This window comes from Arvicanthis niloticus, chromosome 21 (genome assembly GCF_011762505.2).
Source record: "Arvicanthis niloticus isolate mArvNil1 chromosome 21, mArvNil1.pat.X, whole genome shotgun sequence".
Lineage (NCBI taxonomy): Eukaryota > Metazoa > Chordata > Mammalia > Rodentia > Muridae > Arvicanthis > Arvicanthis niloticus.
In genome coordinates, this window is record NC_047678.1 from 36,393,607 (window position 1) to 36,413,070 (window position 19,464).

Genomic DNA, 19,464 nt, shown 5'->3' on the forward strand with positions numbered 1-19,464 from the left:
AGACTCAGCCCCAGACAGAACAGCTACAGGAGCAGAATGTAACAGGAATGATTTGGCTTGGTTTGGAAAAGTCAGCCTCAGCCACTATGACAAGAGTATTTTAAATAGAAAATACATGTGGCAAGAGGAAGTGCCAAAGAGTAAGAAGGTTTTGCCGGGCTGTATCCACACCTCCATTACATGCATGAGGAATCTGAGGCAGGCTCAGGGAACCTACATGATTTGTCTACAGTCACAAGGTTGACCAGAAGCCCATTAGCAATTTCTAACCTGGAATAACTTGTTTCCTGGTAGGCAGAGCACTGGCCAGGATCTCAGGACACCGGAGGCTGGCGTAATAATCATAGTTCAGCGTTCTGAGTGTACAAGGTTGCCAACACATTTCTGTCTTGGAGACTCAGATAAAGAATGATTTTTCAAACCTTTGTTTTTCTAGCTAGAGGTTGTGTCAGTTCTCTGCTATGCTTACATCTTTTTTTTAAGTTCCTCTTCAGAAGCTGGGCATGAAACTACATCTATAAAACTCCGCACAAAGTCATACAGTGAGCAGACGGTCTGCCAAATCTATGGAGTTCTCTCTCTCCTGCTTTCAAGCATACTGTCTTGAACAATGTATGATTCATCCCTTAGCATTTAACTCCACGCTTGTCTCTTCAGGTAGACCATGTAGATAGAGCTTCTTTTGGTCTTACTTTTAAAGGATTTTATTTATTCACTTATATGTGCACATCTGTGAGTGTATGGGTACACGTGTTGGGGGAGTCCACATTCCAGTGGGTGCTCAGGGACATCAGGTAAGCATGTTGGGTGCCTTTCTCTAACACCCTCTACCCATAACTTGACTTTTTTCTGAGCACGGAACAGTCAGTATTTCAGCTAGCGAGCCACAGCAATCCTCCTGCCTCTGGCTTTGTTGGAGATGAGGTGAAAGGCACGTGCAGGATCACACCTGTCTTCTTACAATGGGAGCTGGCATCTGAATTCAGGTCTTCAAGGTTCCCAGGCAAATGCTCTTAACTGTCAAGCTATCTCTCCAGCCCTTCCTTGAGCTTCAGTTCTTATAAATCAATGATAAGAAATGGAATCAAATTATCTATGTTTCTCAGTGCTTTGGGGGGGAATGTGTCATTTACTGCAAAGGGTTTGACTGACAGAGTCTGCTCATTTTAACAGGCATGCCATGCAACTGGGTCACTCAGAAAGCTTTAGTCCTTTAACCTCTGACCTCTGTATTGTAACATTGTTTCTGGTAATTGTTTAGAGAAGATTCACAAAGGGCTATAGTTTTAACACATGTGCACATGTACACACGTGCACACACACGTGTATAGATTTAAATACAATATGTATCTTTCTCTGTGTGTTCATGTGATTGACTTCTCCTAGCCGAATCACAAACACAGTTGGTACAGTCAGAAAGGATGGCCCTAGGCAGTTTCTACCCTTCTTCCGTACACTCACTGCCCCTGGTACCACTGTCCTTGTATCCAGCATCATGTAGGTCAAACCACGGTTCAACATCTATGTTGTTGTTAAGATTTCTTGATTGCCACTGACCTCAGGCACCTTTTATGATACTTATTAATGACTGGAATCACCTTTTGCTGTGTGCTAAATGTCTGAAGACATAGAAGCTACTTTATACCATGTCCCAAAAACAATATTCAGGGATGTGAATATGCATATAGAATGCCAATCATTTCGTGACTCTGGGTGCACACAACACAATTCTTTAAAATAAAACATTCGTATGACTAGTTAATACCGACAGAATTTTTGCAACATTTTGTTTATTCAAAAGTAATATCTATGTGTACGGATCAATATTGTATCTTCAGTAAAAAGCTACATAAATAAAATCGATAGGAGAAAAAAATGCCAAATTTTATAAACTCGTACTTTGTGTCCACACTTTAGAGTAGTTATGGCAAGTAATGTAATGCAATAGCAAGTAATATACTGATTAAAACAGAAACATAAGTATGATTTCTAGGGGTTTCTATAGAAAGTAATATAACAATTAAAATAGAAATAAAAATATGGTTTCTAGGGTTTTCTTTTGTGATAATTCCAGACTAGGGGGAAAAGGGTTGCATTAGTCTGCTCTTTGAAGTAATCAAATAAGACTCAGGTGTAAAAGTTTTGCTGGGGAGAGTTTCCCAAGAATTAATTGAATATATAGAATTTACTGTTGTGGTCATGTTGCCATGGCTACATGGTAAGAGAATAAGCCTTGAAGCCAGTTCTTGCTGGCGAGTGTTCTGTTTCCTCCTTTCTTTCTCCCTCCCCCCTTTTTGTCATAGAGTTGAATATAATAATTCCCTGGAAAACACTTTTCTTTCCAAAGTTTTGCATATTTACAAACACATACACACACACACACACACACACACACACACACACACACTTGACCCCTAGATTTGAAACACTGGGTCAAACATCATGAGCCTTTTAAGGTTCAGTATCAAACCAGTTGTTTTCAAGGTCAAATATTTCAAGGTTTTATATTGATAATTTTTATCCTAATGGAGAATTTCATACTGGTATTTACATTATTTTTACCCCTCCAACTCCTCCTGTTTCCCCCTATCAAACATGACCTTTCTTTCTTTTCCTACACACACACACACACACACACACACACACACACACACACACACCCTTCCAAGTCCGTTTATTATTGCTTGTGTATACATTTGTTTAGAACTGACCACTTGGGCTTGAATAACCCATGAGGAGATTTTCCCTATAGAAAACAGTTTTCCCTCTCTGAGTAGCCATTGATTGCCTGTAGCTCTTTAGCTAGGAGTGGACCTTGTAAAATGTCCCTGTTTACGTGGAGATAAAAACCAAGCCACAGGAGGGTCAGGCAGTGTTATTCACTCTGTTCAGTGTTATCCTCCTGCTCCAGTCATATCCAAAGTCCTGTGTATCTGACATTTGCTTATGAGGAAACGATGCTTTTTATATCCATTAGGCCATCATAGACACCCTAGCTGCATCCACACCCCCTCACTTGTGACATGATATTGATCACTGCTCCTCTCCACTCTGATCTAGCCATGGATACCATCAGTTTATGCTCTTTGATCTAAAACTTAAAACCCAAGTAAAAGTGACACACCAGAAATGTTCCCTGTGATCTAGTAAAGTAATTCAAATATCTGTGCTGAACCCCCACCATGGATGCGAATGGGGCTGGAGGTGGTTCAATGGTTAAGGTCACTTGCAGACAATCCAGGTTCAGTTCCCGATACCCATACAGCTGCTCACAGCCATCCATAAGTCCAGTTCTAGGAGATCTGATATCCTCTTCTGAACACCGCAGCAACTGCATGCACACAGCACACAAAAATGCATGCAGGCAAAGCACTTGTACACATAAAACAAGATGAATAAATCCAATAAATAGAAATGAAGTTGGATATGACTCACCCTGCCTTTTCATGCCAGAGTTAAAGCTTGTGTTAGAATGTGAGATTTACCTCATGCCCTTAATGCCACATGCCCTCCTAGGGAGGCCCAGAGTGTGGTCATACAGATGTTCCCAAAGGGCATCTGTCCACACGTATAGCTCTGCCTGTGCTTCCTGGATCCCAGACCCAGTTCTGCACCAGAAACCATGCTTTAGGGGTATGGAAGTCAAGTCCATGGTATTTGGGGGATTGCAAATGACCAATATTGTTATTTTTAAAAAATGTTATTTTAATTTTAGGTACCTGGTAGATGAAATCAAGAAAAGAGAAGGCTTCAAGTTGCTGATGGAAGTAAGTGCCTGAGGGACTGGGCACCAGGGCTTGTCATCAATGGTGATGGAGGCAGTCGGTTGTGTTTGTTTCTGTGTTGAAGGCTAAGAAATAACTCATTAGCTTAATTCATACAGCCCATTATGATAATTTACTGTATTAGTGAACATTTTTCCCCTTGGTTGGATTCACAGAGAATGCTCTTGCCTTTAAGTATTGAAAATTAAAATGCTCAATAATAATTAGCAGAGATAATACTGAATAAATTATGACCTCTTCCCTGATACAGAAATGGCAGAGTGATTGTGTTGGGAACTGGGCCTTTGTGCTCTAGACCAACTAAGGGCATATAGAGCATGCATACATGCCCTCTTTTTCTGAAATAATGAGTGTGTGAGAGTTTTGGAGCACTGAGAAATAGGGTGTTTCATTGTAGATATTGGATCGCTGGCTGTGTATAAGAAGTCAGGTGATTTTGAAGATGAATGTTTTTGTTAAAATATCAAGTAACATAGTATCTCTCTCTCTCTCTCTCTCTCTCTCTCTCTCTCTCTCTCTCTCTCTCTCTCTCTCTGTATGTGTATGTGTTTCATATACATGAGTGTGTACACATACACTTGGAAGGCCAGAGCAAAACATCAGGCATCTTTTCTATATTGTGCCATCTTATTGCCATAGTGTCTCTCACTGGACCAGTTCCTTGTCTTTTCTACCAGACTGACTGTTCTCAAAGCTTTCGGAATCTGCATGTTTCTGTCACCCAATGTTGAAGTTATAGGCGTGCTAAGCCATGAGTGGATTTTTACCTGGCTGATGGGGACCCCAACTCATGTCCTCATGCTTTCTAAGCAAGTACATTTATTTACCCATGTACTTGCTGTTTCATTTAGAGTGTAATTTTTATATAAATTATATATATGTTCCTACTTTCTGACCTTATACGACCTTGGGGTTGGACTGCCCACAGTGATCTGAGCCCTCCCACATCCATAAAACGGTGCCCCAAAGACATGCCAACATGTGGGAGGTATGTGCACATGAGTGCAGTTTCCTGTGGAGGCCAGAAGATGGCGTCAGATCCCAAGGAGCTGGAGTTACAGGCTGTTGTGTGGGATGGAGAGGACTCAGGCCCTCTGCAAGAGTCCTATATATGTATGTGCTCTTAAAGCACTGAGCCATCTCTCCAGCACCTTGTCTCATTCTGACTTTTAAGAACAGTGAAGGGCAAGCTTATCTTAGATCTTGTTAAACTTCATTGCAGTCTTTAACCTAATGTAAAACCACTTATAGATTCCACTGCAGGAACGTGTGCTGCATATAAGAAGTCTAGATAATCTGTGCTAATCATTTATTTGGTAAGATACATCGAGTCTAATGTGTGCTAGCAATTCCAGCATCCAGAGATGTCCCTGCTCTGTGCTCATATTCCAGTAGAAAGTGAAAGAAACATGTGGGAAGCACCAAGTCATTAGGAGCCTTCAGAAAAGAGACATGTTTGTGAGACATACTCTAGACTGGGTGCAAATAGCATTATCAATATGGCAATTGCTTTAACAGAGATACTATATAAGCAAAGTGAAGTTCTGAAATTAGCACAGGGGTGATAACTCGGCTGATAAAGTGCCTGCCTTCTGAGCATGAGAACCTGAGTTCAATGTGAGATTATGTACACCTGAGTGTAGTACCTACAGAGACCACGAGAGGGTGTTAGATCCCATGGTGCTTATGAGCTGCCTGAAGTGGAGGCTGGAAATTGAGCTCAGATCCTGTGCAAGAGCAGTACACGCTCTGTTAACAGCTGACCCATCTGTCCAGATCCATGAGTATTTTTTTCCCTGGAGAAGCCAGCTGACTCCTGTAGTATGGGAGGCTTCCTGCATGGCCCTTCCAGAATTTCTACAACAGGGTTTTGGGTATTTTACTGGTTCTGAGAATTGAGGCAGAGTCCACAGATACAGCACGTGTGCCCCATCAGGCTGTAGCCCAGCCCTGCTGGAAGGACTTTTATATTAGATTCACATTTCCCTCCCCTGATTTTTGTTTTAAGAAATAATGTATGCTTAGACCTTCAAATTTTACATCTAAGTGCTACGTTAATTTAAAAGATGGAGAAGGAGAGTAAGAGAGGGAGAGGGAGAGAGAAAGAGTGAGATGGGAAGAGAACCTGAGGGAGAGCGAGTGGGAAGGGGGAGGGGTGGATAGGGAGGGGGCGAGAGTACCACATTAGAAGTTGTAAATGAGTGTAGAGAAACAGAGCATCTAGCACTTGAATGCCCTTTCCTGAAAAGAGCTAAAGTAATGTCTGTCTTCTTGAAGATGATTGAAAGTTATCATTTCAAATGAATTCTACATTATTCATGCTCCCCTGGAAACTGTAACACTGTCTTTTTTTTTCCTGTGTTGGATCTAAGATCTGATAGTTATTTTCCTAGAGGTATACTCCTCCGTGGACTCCCACTCGCACTTTCCATTTCAATCTCGTGGGTGAGTCTGAATTATTCACCTTTTTTTTGTTGTTGTTGTTTTTCTGTCCTTCTGAATTCTGCATTAGGGAGTGTTATTGGGATTCAGAGGCATCAAATTATGCTTGAACAACATCCTGCTATGGAGAGCCTACTGGTTCTTCCTCTTGCAGCTAGATCTGGATGCCCACTTTTGGGCTGTGCTGCCTGATCTAGCTGTGGCTGCCCACATTCTGGCTCTGGATACCGATATTCTAGCAGTGGCTGTCCACTGTCAGAGCTGTGGCTGCCTGCCTTGAGGCTGTGGCCACTTACTTGCCCTGTGGACCCAGCACCTGAGCCTTACTTGAGATAACTTATCTCACAGAGATTGATGCGATCATAGTTACCTCGTTAATTGCTAAAATCTAACACATCTCACTTACACTTCTTGGATTTCTACTGTATTCTTCAGTTACCACACCATTTGGAACCCGCATCTGCCGTGGTTTCTTTTGACTTTTTTTTTTTCTTTCTTTCTCAGCTTTGGTACAAGGTTCTCTTTGTCTAATAGCATTTGGATATTCATATCTACTCTTTTGTCTTTGGTCATTTAGTCTGTCAGCATGGTCTCCCAAAGGGCTCTCTCATTAGGTTTGGCATGTGTTATCTTTGTCTTTGGCTCCACCCTTGACTTTGTGTTTGGTTAGCTGGTAGTTTCCCCTAGACCTCTGACTTGCCATTCCTGAAGCTGAAGTGTAGCCATTTTTCTTACCAAAAGTTCACATTCTTCTTTGGGTTTTTAGAACCATGATCATTCCGAGCAAAACTCTTGGAGCCTTCCCCTATCTCCTCTTCCTTCTGCTTACCTACTTAGTCTTCTCCTCTCCATCTTGGTTGAGAGTCAACCACTTCTCAGCTGGGCAGTGTTCAACCCTTTCCTCTGAGCCCTCCCTAGCCAATCTCTCTACACCATAGCTTGAATGGTTTTCTGCAATCTAAGTTACAGCTAGGCTGTCACTCTACTGTGACTACACACTGCCTCAGGAACCAAGCAGAAACTCCCTCCCCTCCCCAAGCATGGCAAATGGAGAAGCCTGCTGCAAAGCAGGCTCATCTCTATTTCTAGCTCAACTCCTCTCCATTAAACTACCCACTCATTCCTTCTACTTTTCAGTCCTCAGAAGACAGTGGTGCCCCCCAATGCAACATCCATGTCTTACAGTATGAAACATCTCTCTTTTATAACACTCACCCATGGCAGATGAGCCATTTTACCTCCCTTCCTTCTGGGTCCAGGCATCTGACATAAGTAATTCTCTCATTCTAATTTCTTCCCCAGTTTCCACAACAGAGAAATTCTGCTTCCGATGCTGAGCAATGTGGTTGGCGTTCTTTGGATGCTCTATACATCTTTCAAGTTTGGTATCCAGAAATGTTCCTAGTGATTTGTCTCAGCTAGTGCAGATGCTGCTGAGGCTGTACCTCCACTTGAAAAGGACATCTCCCTCTGCCAGCTTGGCCCCAAGGAATAGTCATTAACCTCACGGAGTGCCTGCTGTGTGGCAGATATGCTGCCCACCACTGGAAATAAATTCTCCTTTTGCCCACCCAGCTGAGCCTAGATGCAGACGCTCATCTCCATATTACAGGCTAGGAAGTAGAGACCCAGAACATGTGACATTTGTACAAGCCATGACCCGGAGAGGGGATAGGGAAATGGCTCAGTTAGTAACATGCTTAGTGGACAAAAGGACCTGAGGTTGATGGTTAGTACCCATGTAAAAAGCTAATTATATGGTGCATGGTTACAATGTTAGCACTGGGGAGATGGAGGCAGATGGATCCCTGGGGCTTATTGGCCAGACAGCTTGACCTATTTGACAAACTCCAGATGACTGAGAGACCCTGTCTCAAATAAGAAATGGAAGGTATATGGGAAATTATGCTTGAAGTTGACCTCTGGTCTACACATTCACACACACATACACACACACACACACACACACACACACACAACCACATGCAACAGATGAACACACACACTTGCACACACAAACATGCACATACACACTTACACACACACATGCACAACCACATGCAACAGATGAACACACACACATGCACACACAAACATGCACATGCACATACACACTCACACACACATGCACAACCACATGCAACAGATGAACACACACATGCACACACAAACATACACATGCACGTACACACTCACACACATACACATGCATACACATGCACACACGCACACACACACACACACACACACACACACACACGCACACATGACATATTGAGTTTAGAATTCCAATCTTGAGATTCTAAAACCTGGGGTTTATCTGTCTATAGTTCTATTTTTTAAGCAGTTTTCAGAACTGCAGCCTTGGTTTTAAAACCTAGGAATATGAAATGTGCCTTGTCAGCTTCTCTTTCATTCTATATTTACATAATTGATTATTTTAATCTGTGTTCTAGAGTCTGCACTTATGCTTAACTAAATACATCACGCTGCCTTCTTTTTGTTATTGTTATTTTGATCAAATGATAGTGTAAAAAATAGATGTAGCTTTTTTTTGCAGCAGTTTAACAATAACCAGTGGTGACTGCTAATGTATACGTCAGTTACCCTCCCTAGTATTAATAACAAAGCACCTCTTTATTTTTCTCCTTGAAAACCAGAGGAGAGTGGAAGCCTCTCTATCAGTAATGGCCCTTAGAAGAAGAAGACAATGTACTTGTTGCTGCTGTTCCCCCCACCCCACCCCAACTCTCGTCTATGTGGCCAGTTTCCTTGTCCAGCCTTCAGAACTTTATGGTTTGTTGAGAATCTAGACTGAGTGATCTCCCATGGTGCTCAGAGGGCATGCTCTATATATGACAGAAAATTAAGCATGAGTGGCATCTGCATGACTCTGCTCTAAAAGCAGTCATCGGTGCTTTGATGCTCCTGCAGAAAGTCACCACATGAGACGGAAGCTGCAGAGGGGACAGTAGGGGAAAACTAAAAAGTATGCTCTTTGTGAACAACCAATGACATTTTCCTACTCGCTTATTTTGGAAATGACTGAAGTGACTTTATGCCACCAAATGGAGGATCAGGCATCTTCTAGTGAAGTGTCGGCTGTGATTTCAGGGAGCCATGCCATTCAAAAGAAAATGTGTGAGCAAAGGGTGGGGGCACGGAAAATGTTAGTATCTCAATTATCACGGCAGCTGAAAGACAGAAAGTTGCACAAGGAAGCAGACTTGAACAGCTTGGGCCTGACTTGAGACTTGGATGGTCTACCACACAGACTGTAAACATGTGACATGGTTATAGTATTCTCCAGCAAGTAACAAGGAATAAAAACTAATGACATAGCAGGGTCTATTCAAAAGAAGAAAATGGCCCAGCAACTTGAAGTGAGAAAGATATATTTTATAAAATATATAAACAGATGAGAAGGTAGTTATATAGATGATGGATAGATAGATAGATAGATAGATAGATGGATGATGAATGGATAGATAGATACAGCAGTGCATACACACATCTATATGTACGTGCACACATATATTTGTCCACGTATACATATATACATACATATATATATATATATATATACACATACATACACATACATACACATACACACACACACACACATACATACAGTGATGAATAGAGACTGGGGCCATGAGAAATGATCTCTTAGATAATAAATAGTTCCCTAAAACTATACAGACATAGTTGACCTATAGAGAGCCATCATTTCTTCTAGAACTTAGAGCAAGATAGAACATAGAAGGAAGAGACACTCCCTGACAGCTGAAAGATAGATCCCCTTGGAAAGAGTATGAATATGGCTGACAGGAAGGCAGAGTTCACTGAGATGTCACCTTGGCAAGACTCAAGAGAAATCTATATGATGCTTCCTTGGGGAAGTCATCTTCCTGGAGGGGCCATATCTTTGTAGTAGCTGCAGGCTACTCACAGAGGGCACCTGTCAAGTCACTGGAGCAAAGTGCCTGGCTGGTGACAACTCCCACCCCTTGACATTGCCTGGGCAATATGCCAGGAAGAACTGCTATTTTGCTGAGATGTCCCTAAAGCAATAAATACTTGTTTTTGGACAGTCGTGAGAGTTAAAAAACAGCTCATATTTTGCATGGGGTTCCTGAGATGTACATAGTCCCCTGGGAAGAGGCACCTCTTCTGTTAGCGTTTCTCCACAGCCATTGATGACAAGCTATAATACAGAATCAGTCAGTAACAAGGGAATATTTGCAGAACCTAATACCTTCATTGTAGCGCACCAAGAAAGAGTAAGCTTAGAGCCGAAGGCTAACACATTTATAACAGGTGCCAGTGGTATTGGGGAAGGGTGCCTTTGATGTACAGATGGATTCCTAAGAGCAAAGATAGAAAGCAAACTATGATTTCTCTACCATTTTCTAATTAGTGCTTTAAAAAATTCCTTTTTAAATGATCAAAGAATTTAGAAGCTCAACACAGTTTATCTGAAGGAACTAAATCCGTTATAAATCAGATGCCCAAATGTAAGTTTTGTAGATTCGTATTATAAAACATTGTCTTATGATAAAAGTGTGTGGAAATCGAGAGGAATTGCACAGACCTTCCCTTTGTGAAAAACGACGCCATAGTTTAAAGATTTGTAACTCTTTCTCCTTGTCAATTCCAATGAGAATCTTGGAAATTTCAAAGATGAAAGGGAGCGTGGATCAAGAAGTTATCGTGGTGGAGCTGGAACCCTCCCTTGGCTCTCAGTGATGACTTAGAATCCACTGACAGCAGAACCCCATGTGGTCCCAGTCTTGATCTTAGCATATGAGATGCTAGCTGCTTATTCTTTCTGAAGTACTGCAGGCTTCATAGTGGGCATGCAGACAACCCTGGAACTAGTAAGAACTGTGAGCGCTGGTTACTGGCTAAAAACTACATTGGTGGTGGGAAAGTATCAAAGATGTCTCAATAACTGTTAGTGCCAAGGGTCCAGTGAAGAAGGTGGATACCATCTGTAGTGGTGTCTGAGAACAAGGTCTGAGAACTCACTCACTTGAGTGCCCACAAGATACTCAGTACTGGCTGAGTACATGTCTTGTGATGGTCTTTGGCATGGCAGGTCTTACATTGTGCTTCAGTGAAGACAGAGACTTTTCTTGTGACAGTGTGACGATGGTATGTTGCTCTGTCTCTGTCTCTGTCTCTGTCTCTCTCTGTCTCTCTCTCTCTCTCTCTCTCTCTCTCTCTCTCTCTCTCTGTGTGTGTGTGTGTGTGTGTGTGTGTGTGTGTGTGTGTGTGTAATCTGAGCCCACACTTTATGCAGAGGAAAAAGAACTGTCTAGATCCAAAGTCCAGTAGTGTATTGTCAGAATTCATGTAGACCTACCCTGCAGGAGTTTGGCTGTGTTATAAGTTCTACACACTTGATGACTCTGAAGATATTATCACAGAGTTTAAAAGCCCTGGTTTAATTACATTCTACAATGAGTCTTGTGATAATAAAGCAGCATTGTGTGTGTGTGTTTTTAATCCTCAGCCTGAATACACCAATGTTTGTTTTTGGTACATTCCACCAAGTCTCAGAGAGATGGGAGAAGGACCAGAGTTCTGGAGAAAGCTTAGCTTGGTGAGTAATGAGTGGGTTGTATTTTTTTTTCATTTGATGAGATGGATTCAATGCTTCTGCCTGTTGGTCTACGGATAGCTAGCTCTGTGTGTGACTGTCTCTTGAAGTCACAGAGAAGCGCCTCTATTCCTGGCATTTCTCTCAGTAGAGACTGACGACATGCTAACAGTTGTAAACTGTGTTTCTATCTATCCCATTAACTCACCAGATCAATACACACACACACACACACACACGCACACGCACACGCACATGCACGCACAAACACCTGTTCTGTGTGCAAGATAACTGTAGATTTTCTTAGAAGATCTGCCCCGCAGTGAGCTTCAGAAAATGTGAGCTGGTTGCGGAGTTCACAGTCACAGCTGTGGGATAAATGGCTGAAGCTCTTAGTTCTGTAATTCTGTGGGCACATCGCCATTTCAGCATTCTGTTGCCTCACTTGAAAACATGCACAAACCTAAATCTGATACTGTTATTGTGGGGAGGGTGTCTCTGGCTTCTTGTATTCTTGTAGAAAAAGGCTCAATTGAGATAGATAGATAGATAGATAGATAGATAGATAGATAGATAGATGATGAATGGATAGATAGATAGATAGATAGATGATGAATGGATAGATAGATAGATAGATAGATAGATAGATGATGAATGGATAGATAGATAGATAGATGGATGGATGGATAGATAGATAGATAGATAGATAATGAATTTGAGCAGAAAAATATTTAGCTAAACAAACACTCCAAAGAGAGATTAGAGTGGGCTACCCCAGGGTGGGCCAGGGGATCCCAGTGGATTCTGTGCTCTGGATTCTAAAAACATTTGATTGAATGTTTATGACACTTGTGGTATGTTCATGGGATGAGGGGACCCTTCTGTCCTCAGTGGCAGTTTGAACAAAAATGGTTCCCATAGGTTCATAAGGAATGGCACTATTAGAAAATGTGGCCTTGTTGGAGGAAGTGTGTCACTAAGGTTGGACTTTGAGGCTTTCAGAAGCCCAAGCCAGGCCCAGTGGCTTACTCTTTCACCCTGATGCCTGTTAATCAGGATATAGACCTCTCAGCTTTTTCTTCAGGACCATGTCTGTCTACACATGGACATGCTTTCTGCCATGATAATAATAGACCGAACCTCAAAGCTAGTAAGCCAGCCCCAATTAAATGGTGTTCTTTGTAACAGTTGCTATGGTTGTGGCGTCTCCTCACAGCAACAGGAACCCCAAGACTCTTTAACATTGTGGTGGGCTGGGTCGATCTCTCTTGTAGAGTATTTCTTCCCATGATCCTCTAGAAAAGCCCACAAAAGCAAGTCATGTCAGAGCCACATGGCAAGTGATAATGTGTAGGCTGTGGCGAGAACAAGCTAGCTGAAGTTTCAAGGACTCTTAATCACAAAGAAGCAAGCACGCTGGCCATCCAGAGACCACTGCTAATATCCAACTGCGGTATTCCTCAGTAACATCACACAAGTCCGTGCCTACCCTGTGCCAATGCCCAGTGAGCAAAATTCCATTCTCCTCACTAGAAAAGCCTGCACCACACACCCAGGAGACTTGGGGGAAAAAGTAGAGGATGCCGGACCTGGCTTTTCCACCAGGAAAAAAAAAAAGGGTTTGAAAGTGTGTTCGCTGAGCTTGAGGTCTCTCTCAATGGTAAGGTACTTGCCTGACATTTCCCTGTGCATTCAAAGCCCTGAGTCACAACACAGGCAGTGAAAACAAACAAAGGCTTCACATGAAGCTGTGGAGAGCTGACAGTGCAGAAAAGGAGCCCCAAGCGGCGGCCCTTGGTTCTTGCAGAAAAAAATCCTGCCTCTCCTCCAGCTTTCCAAGGACTGTGAAGCCTCATTAGTCAACATTCCACTGCATAGTGAAAAGTTACTTGGGAATTTCAGCCGTGTGATACACACATTTAGGAATTCATGTGTTGGTACCTTTAAAACGAGGCGACGCCTTCCTGCTGTATCTTTCCTCACGAGTCAAGCCGAGACGACTCCATCCACGTTCGCAAAAGCTCTCTCTGGGCTTGTGAGATCCCTTTCACCCTCTCACTGGAGAAAACACTAATTATTTAAACAGCTTCTGACAGTTGATAGCCCTTCAACTTGCCCTTTGAAGGCAAAGGAAAGGACTTACCAGGCAGGCAGCTGTAAACATTTACTGAGGCCTGATGGGTTAAGCACTAGAGAGACAAATATCAAAAGAACTTGGTCTACGCCCTTGACAAGTTCATGTTCAGGGCAGGTAAAGAGGCCACCAGGAGTGATGGAGATACGCTCTTCTTGCAGGGAAAGCAGAGAGTACCGACCTCTGCTTCAGTGTGCAACCCTGGCGCTGAGCCTTCAACAACAGAGAGATGCCAGGGAGGGAAGCACTCAGAAGGAAAAATATCCTAAAGTCCAGAGTGTGAAGACCATGAGAGTCAGGAAAAGGGGCGTGCCTCAGGTTATAAAGGGGTAGTGATGAGTATGAGGATAGCCTGCAGAGCTTGGGTTATTTTTTTTTTCATAAGCAAATTAAGAGGGAGAAAGCTATCCATTGCTTGTGAGCTACAGCCCTGTGTGACCTTACCTGATGGTGTGACCTCTCACTTTGGGTCATCTCTCTTTATTTGTGACACACTTGCACCCCTGTACTGTAACACACAATATATGCCAAGATACACATAATGCTATCTCCTGTCAAACCTGAGACCAAGGAGAATGGCGATTAAGTTTCATTCTATGTTGATTCAATTAAAGGACACCTAAGGCATTGGTGAAATATTACTTTGGGTGTGTCTGTGAGGACATTTTCAGAAAGCTCTACCTTATTATGGATGATCCACCCTACATAGAATAGCACCATTCCTGGACAAGAGGTCCACACTGAGTGCAAAGGAAAAAGTGGGCGGAGCCATAGTATCCATCTCTGTCCATCTTCTGAGTGTGTGTGCAACGTGAGCAGCCCACTGCTGTAACTTCCCCACTGCACCCTTAAACTGTGAGCCAAAAGAACCCCCCTCTCTCTCAAGTCATTGCCTGTCCCCAACTTGAGCAGAAAGAGGGTGATTTTAGGATCGTAGATGTTGGGAGTCCGGTGGCACTGGTGTCCTGGCTTTGCCACGTGGTCTCTTTCACTGCAGCAAGATCGCCAGGCCTTGAGATCTGGCTGGTGGTGTTGTCATAGAGCATAAGTAGGTAAAGGCCGTAAGGATACACAGCAGATGGTAACTGAGCTGCAAGGGGAAAAGAAACAATGTGTTGTGAATCTGATTGAGGATTAGAGCAGGGTTTTTTTTTTTTTTTTTTTTTTTTTTTTTTCTTTGATCGATGGTGACGGAGGTTGTTGAACAGAAGCCTGAAGAGCAACAGCTTCAAGTTGAGAAAGGCCTGAAAAATCATTTTTTGGTTGTTAAGAGAATTTACATAGAATGTGACATTTGTGTTTCTTTGATTCAGTGCCAAGGCGCAGACAGAGATTAAGATAACTAGACGGCTTCCTGGAATGAATGTAGGGTTGGTTTTGTCTGGCTTCTCCTTTGCTGCAACACTGAGAAAATTCAAAATCAATAATGAACCTTGTGGTAATTACTGTTTGTTGTTTTGAAAAAAACTACAGTGACCAACTGAGACTTATAGACAAAGGGCCCTTAAGGTGAGGAGACTTGGCAGCAAGCGGTCAGAGCAGGAAGCTGGGAGCTCACATCTTCATCCACGTGCACAGGAAGCAGAGAGGGCAAACCAGAAACAGAGCAAGGGTATGGACTCTCAAAGCCCGACCCTAGCAATATACTGCCTCTAGCAAGGCTCTACCTTCTAAATAAAATTCAGTAAATTCCCCAACTAGGGTCTAAGTGCTGAAATACCTGAGCCTGTGGGAGACACTTCTCATTTAAAGCATCACAAGTATGTAAGCTAAAACCAGAGAGTCTCTATATTCTATGCTTCTCACGGTCACAGGAAATCAAACACACATTAAGACATTCTCCTTTACCCCAGCAATGGGTAACAGTTGTTCTGGAAGAGTCAGTATCCACCACAGCCTGTTCTTTGCTGCTGGAACTGAGGAGATGGCTCGGCTTTTAAGAGCACTTGCTGCTCCTCCACTGGACCTGAATCGGGGGCAACTCCCAAATGCTATAACTCAAGCTCCAGGAGTACTTACGTCTTCATCTGGCTGCCGGCACTCACATGTGCATGGTACCCAGTGACACACACACACACACACACACACACACACACAGAGAGAGAGAGAGAGAGAGAGAGAGAGAGAGACAGACACACACAGACAGAGACTAATCTTTTACAAAAGAACAAATGCTTTTTGCCTTCGAGACTCCCCATTCCCCTTGCCCGGTTTAATATCCTGCCTTTTGTTATGATTGCTTCTGGCCAGTGGAGCATATGCTTCAGGCAAGCTTGGATTCTTAGTTATCTTTCTCTCTCTCTGCACTGATGTTTGCTTTGCAGATGACTTTGCAAAGGGGGAGGTGAGTTGTGAGAATGCACGTTTGTGATTTATAACATGGAGCCACTTAAAGCCTACTCAGAATTTATTTCCTCATTTATTTTCGATGGAGAACCACAAACATAAATAAAGCAAAAAAAAAAAATCTTTTGTTGCTTTTGTTTTTGCTCCTCTGGTCACACTAGCTGGGTGAGCTGCAAGTCACAGAACTACTCTGTGATGGGATCATTTGACAGCTGGAGGGAGAAATGAATCTGGTGGTGTGTCACTGTGTGTGTGTGTGTGTGTGTGTGTACATGAGCGTGCTTGCAAGAATATGAGACTATTTCTGAGAATGCAGGACTATGAAAGCCAATCTGTGACACTGTTGAGTTCACCACATTACCGTGACTTCTGTTCTCAGATGTCCTCTCCAGATGTGTCCCTGTCTGATCCTTTTAGGCATGACCGTATCTGTCTCAGGTCTTCCCTTCTTTCCTGCCTCGATCCTGTCTGTCTCTTTGTCTCCTGGCATCCCCCCTCTCTCTTATTTTTGGTCCTCCCAGCATATCCCTGGTCCTGCTGCATCAGCATTGGCCTGTGACTGGGAACTGTCCCCATCTCTGCAGCAGCAGTTGTCAGTCCCGCCAGACCCATGGACCACTATTCACAATAAACATCCCCTTTGCTCTCCCAAAAGGGAGAGCCAATGCATGACATTCTGTAAGGGCTACATGAGATCCCATGTATAACAAAAAGAAGAAAATGGTTAATAATTAGATATATGAGTCATATCACATCAATATTTGTGCATAGCATCTTCAGAAAATGTCTGGACTTGAAAGAATTCACATCCGTGCTCTGAGAAGCACAGAGAATGTGATCTGTACACAAAGGCACAATGCCACAAATAGGTGATATCTGTCTTGAAAGTCATAAGGATGGTACAGTGTTAGTGGCCACATTCTCAGATGGTTTGTTCAGGAGAAACACTTCTTCTCTTGTTTTACGTGAAGTCAAAACAGCATCTACTAAAAATAGGCACAGGGACTGGTGAGATGGCTCAGTGGGAAAAGGTGATTGCAGTCAGAATTGATGATGTGAGTTCTGGGACACACTTGGTAGGAAAATAGAACTGAATTCAGCAAGATGTCCTATGACCTTCATATGCATGAAACATACATAGGCATACACACACACCACACACACACACGAATGAATAAATGTAACACAAATGTTTAAATGTTCATAGAAGGACTAAGGAGATGGATCAGTCAGTACACCGATGACATACAAACCAAGGGTGGTAGCAAGCACATCTTATCCCAACACTGGAGGGACAGACACAGAGGGCTCTCTGGGGTTTACAGACCAGTCTAGTCAGTGAGTTCCATGCCAGTGAGAGGCCCTCTCAGTGATCAGTTTTTTAAAGACAATACAAATAAAACTGTGGGAATTGATACCTGGAGTTGACTTCTGCACCCCCCCCCCACATGCTTACATGTATCTGCACACATGTGTGTATCCACATGCCATTAGTATGTTGCTGCCTGAAATAAGAGTTCTCTGGGGTTTTCCTTTACTGTGTATATGGGGCCGGGACAGGGTGGGGGAGGGAACAGTTGCATAAGTATGTGTGTGCATGTATATGCACATGTATGCATGTGCATGCCAGAGGTCTATATAAGCCTTCCTCCATCACTCACCATCAAATCTGGGTTCCTCGCTGAACCCAGTTAGGACAGGCTGCCTATCCTGTGAATCCGTATGCCCCCTACCCACACCTTACTAGTTCTAGGATCATAGGTACCTGTCATCACACATGGATTTTTCGTGTGGGTTCTAGTATAGTTAAGTCAGATCTCCAGGCTTGTATAGGAAACACTTCAACACCAAGCCATGTCCCTACTCTATTCTGTAAGCTTCTTGTGGGTACACAAATTTACTGCTTTACTAGAGTCACATAAAACACAGGAAAACCTTAATTTTAAATACATTTTCTTTTAGCAGTTCCAGTCTTAAAAACGGTTTCCTTGTAAAGAGTGGCAGATTTGTGGGAATGGAAAGATACTCAGAGGTTCACAGTTCTTCAAAAGAACAAAGTGCTGAGAAGTAACGAAAAACCTACCTCCAAGGTGCTAGTTAAATATTAGTACATGACTTGTAGGCAAATTCAGAGTTCAGACAATTAAAATAGATCATTAATTTGGAAAAAATTTATGAATCAGCTACTATAGCATACATGTTTTGGAAAATTATGTTCATATATAGTGATCTCTCTTTATTGTCTGTATATGTGCATGTGCGTGTGCATGTGTACATGTGTGTGCATTTATGCTTGTGTGCAGGTATGGTTGTGTGTGTGTGCATGCAAGTGTATGTGTAGAGAGAGGGGGTGGAGATTATGCTGGTCACTTCTCCCCATGTTTTGACAGGAAGTGGTTTCAGGAAGGAATGTTTTACATGGGCTTGCAGTGGGCAGCTGGCCACATTGGATCCAGTTCCTATCTCCATTTTGTGCCGTCCGGAAGCCTAGCCCACGGGATGATACCACTCATATAATGTTTGCTTCCCCATTTCAATTAATCTAATCTAACACATTCTTTACAGCAGTGCCCAGAGATGTGTTTCCATGGTGACTCTAAGACCCATCAAGTTGACACTGGAGATGAACCATCACAGATATTAAGTGTAAAATCTTGTGTGTATGTTTAGACTGAGGACAAACAGTAGATGCCAAGTTCTATATACACTGTGTGTGTGTGTGTGTGTGTGTGTGTGTGTGTGTGTGTGTATTCATTTAGAGCTTCCCTGGAGCAACAAATTGAGGACAGAAAATTGGGACTGGGATATAAAGACAAACTAGAAACAGACCCTAGAAAATTCCATGAGCGTTTCTTGCCCTGTCCTTGGTGTTCTGATGAAAATTTCCATTTCTGTGGACATTTCATTCTCAAAGTCCAGACCCCATTCACAAAATCCTAACGTTCTCACAAGGAGTTGACACACCTTCCTTTGCCCTGCTGCATGCTCATGACAACCTGCTCTGATTGGCTGCGGAGTCGTGACTAAGGCTGGCCATGTCTGACGGTGCCCCCCCTTTTTTTTTTCAGTCATAGTAGAATCAGTTTTTCTAGAGTTTTCCTGACATTTTTGTTGCTTGGTTGTAGATATAATTTGACAGATGGTCTGGA

At 42.8% G+C, this 19,464-nt stretch overlaps 1 protein-coding gene across 1 annotated transcript in view; it reads left to right on the forward strand.

Annotated features, from left to right (window-relative positions):
• The window catches only part of Gadl1 (glutamate decarboxylase like 1), a 172,249-nt gene that overhangs the window by 116,716 nt on the left and 36,069 nt on the right, over positions 1-19,464 (forward strand). Inside the window, 2 exon segments of the mRNA XM_034484292.2 lie at positions 3,716-3,767; positions 11,749-11,838. Of these exon segments, the coding sequence (XP_034340183.2) occupies positions 3,716-3,767; positions 11,749-11,838 (142 nt within the window).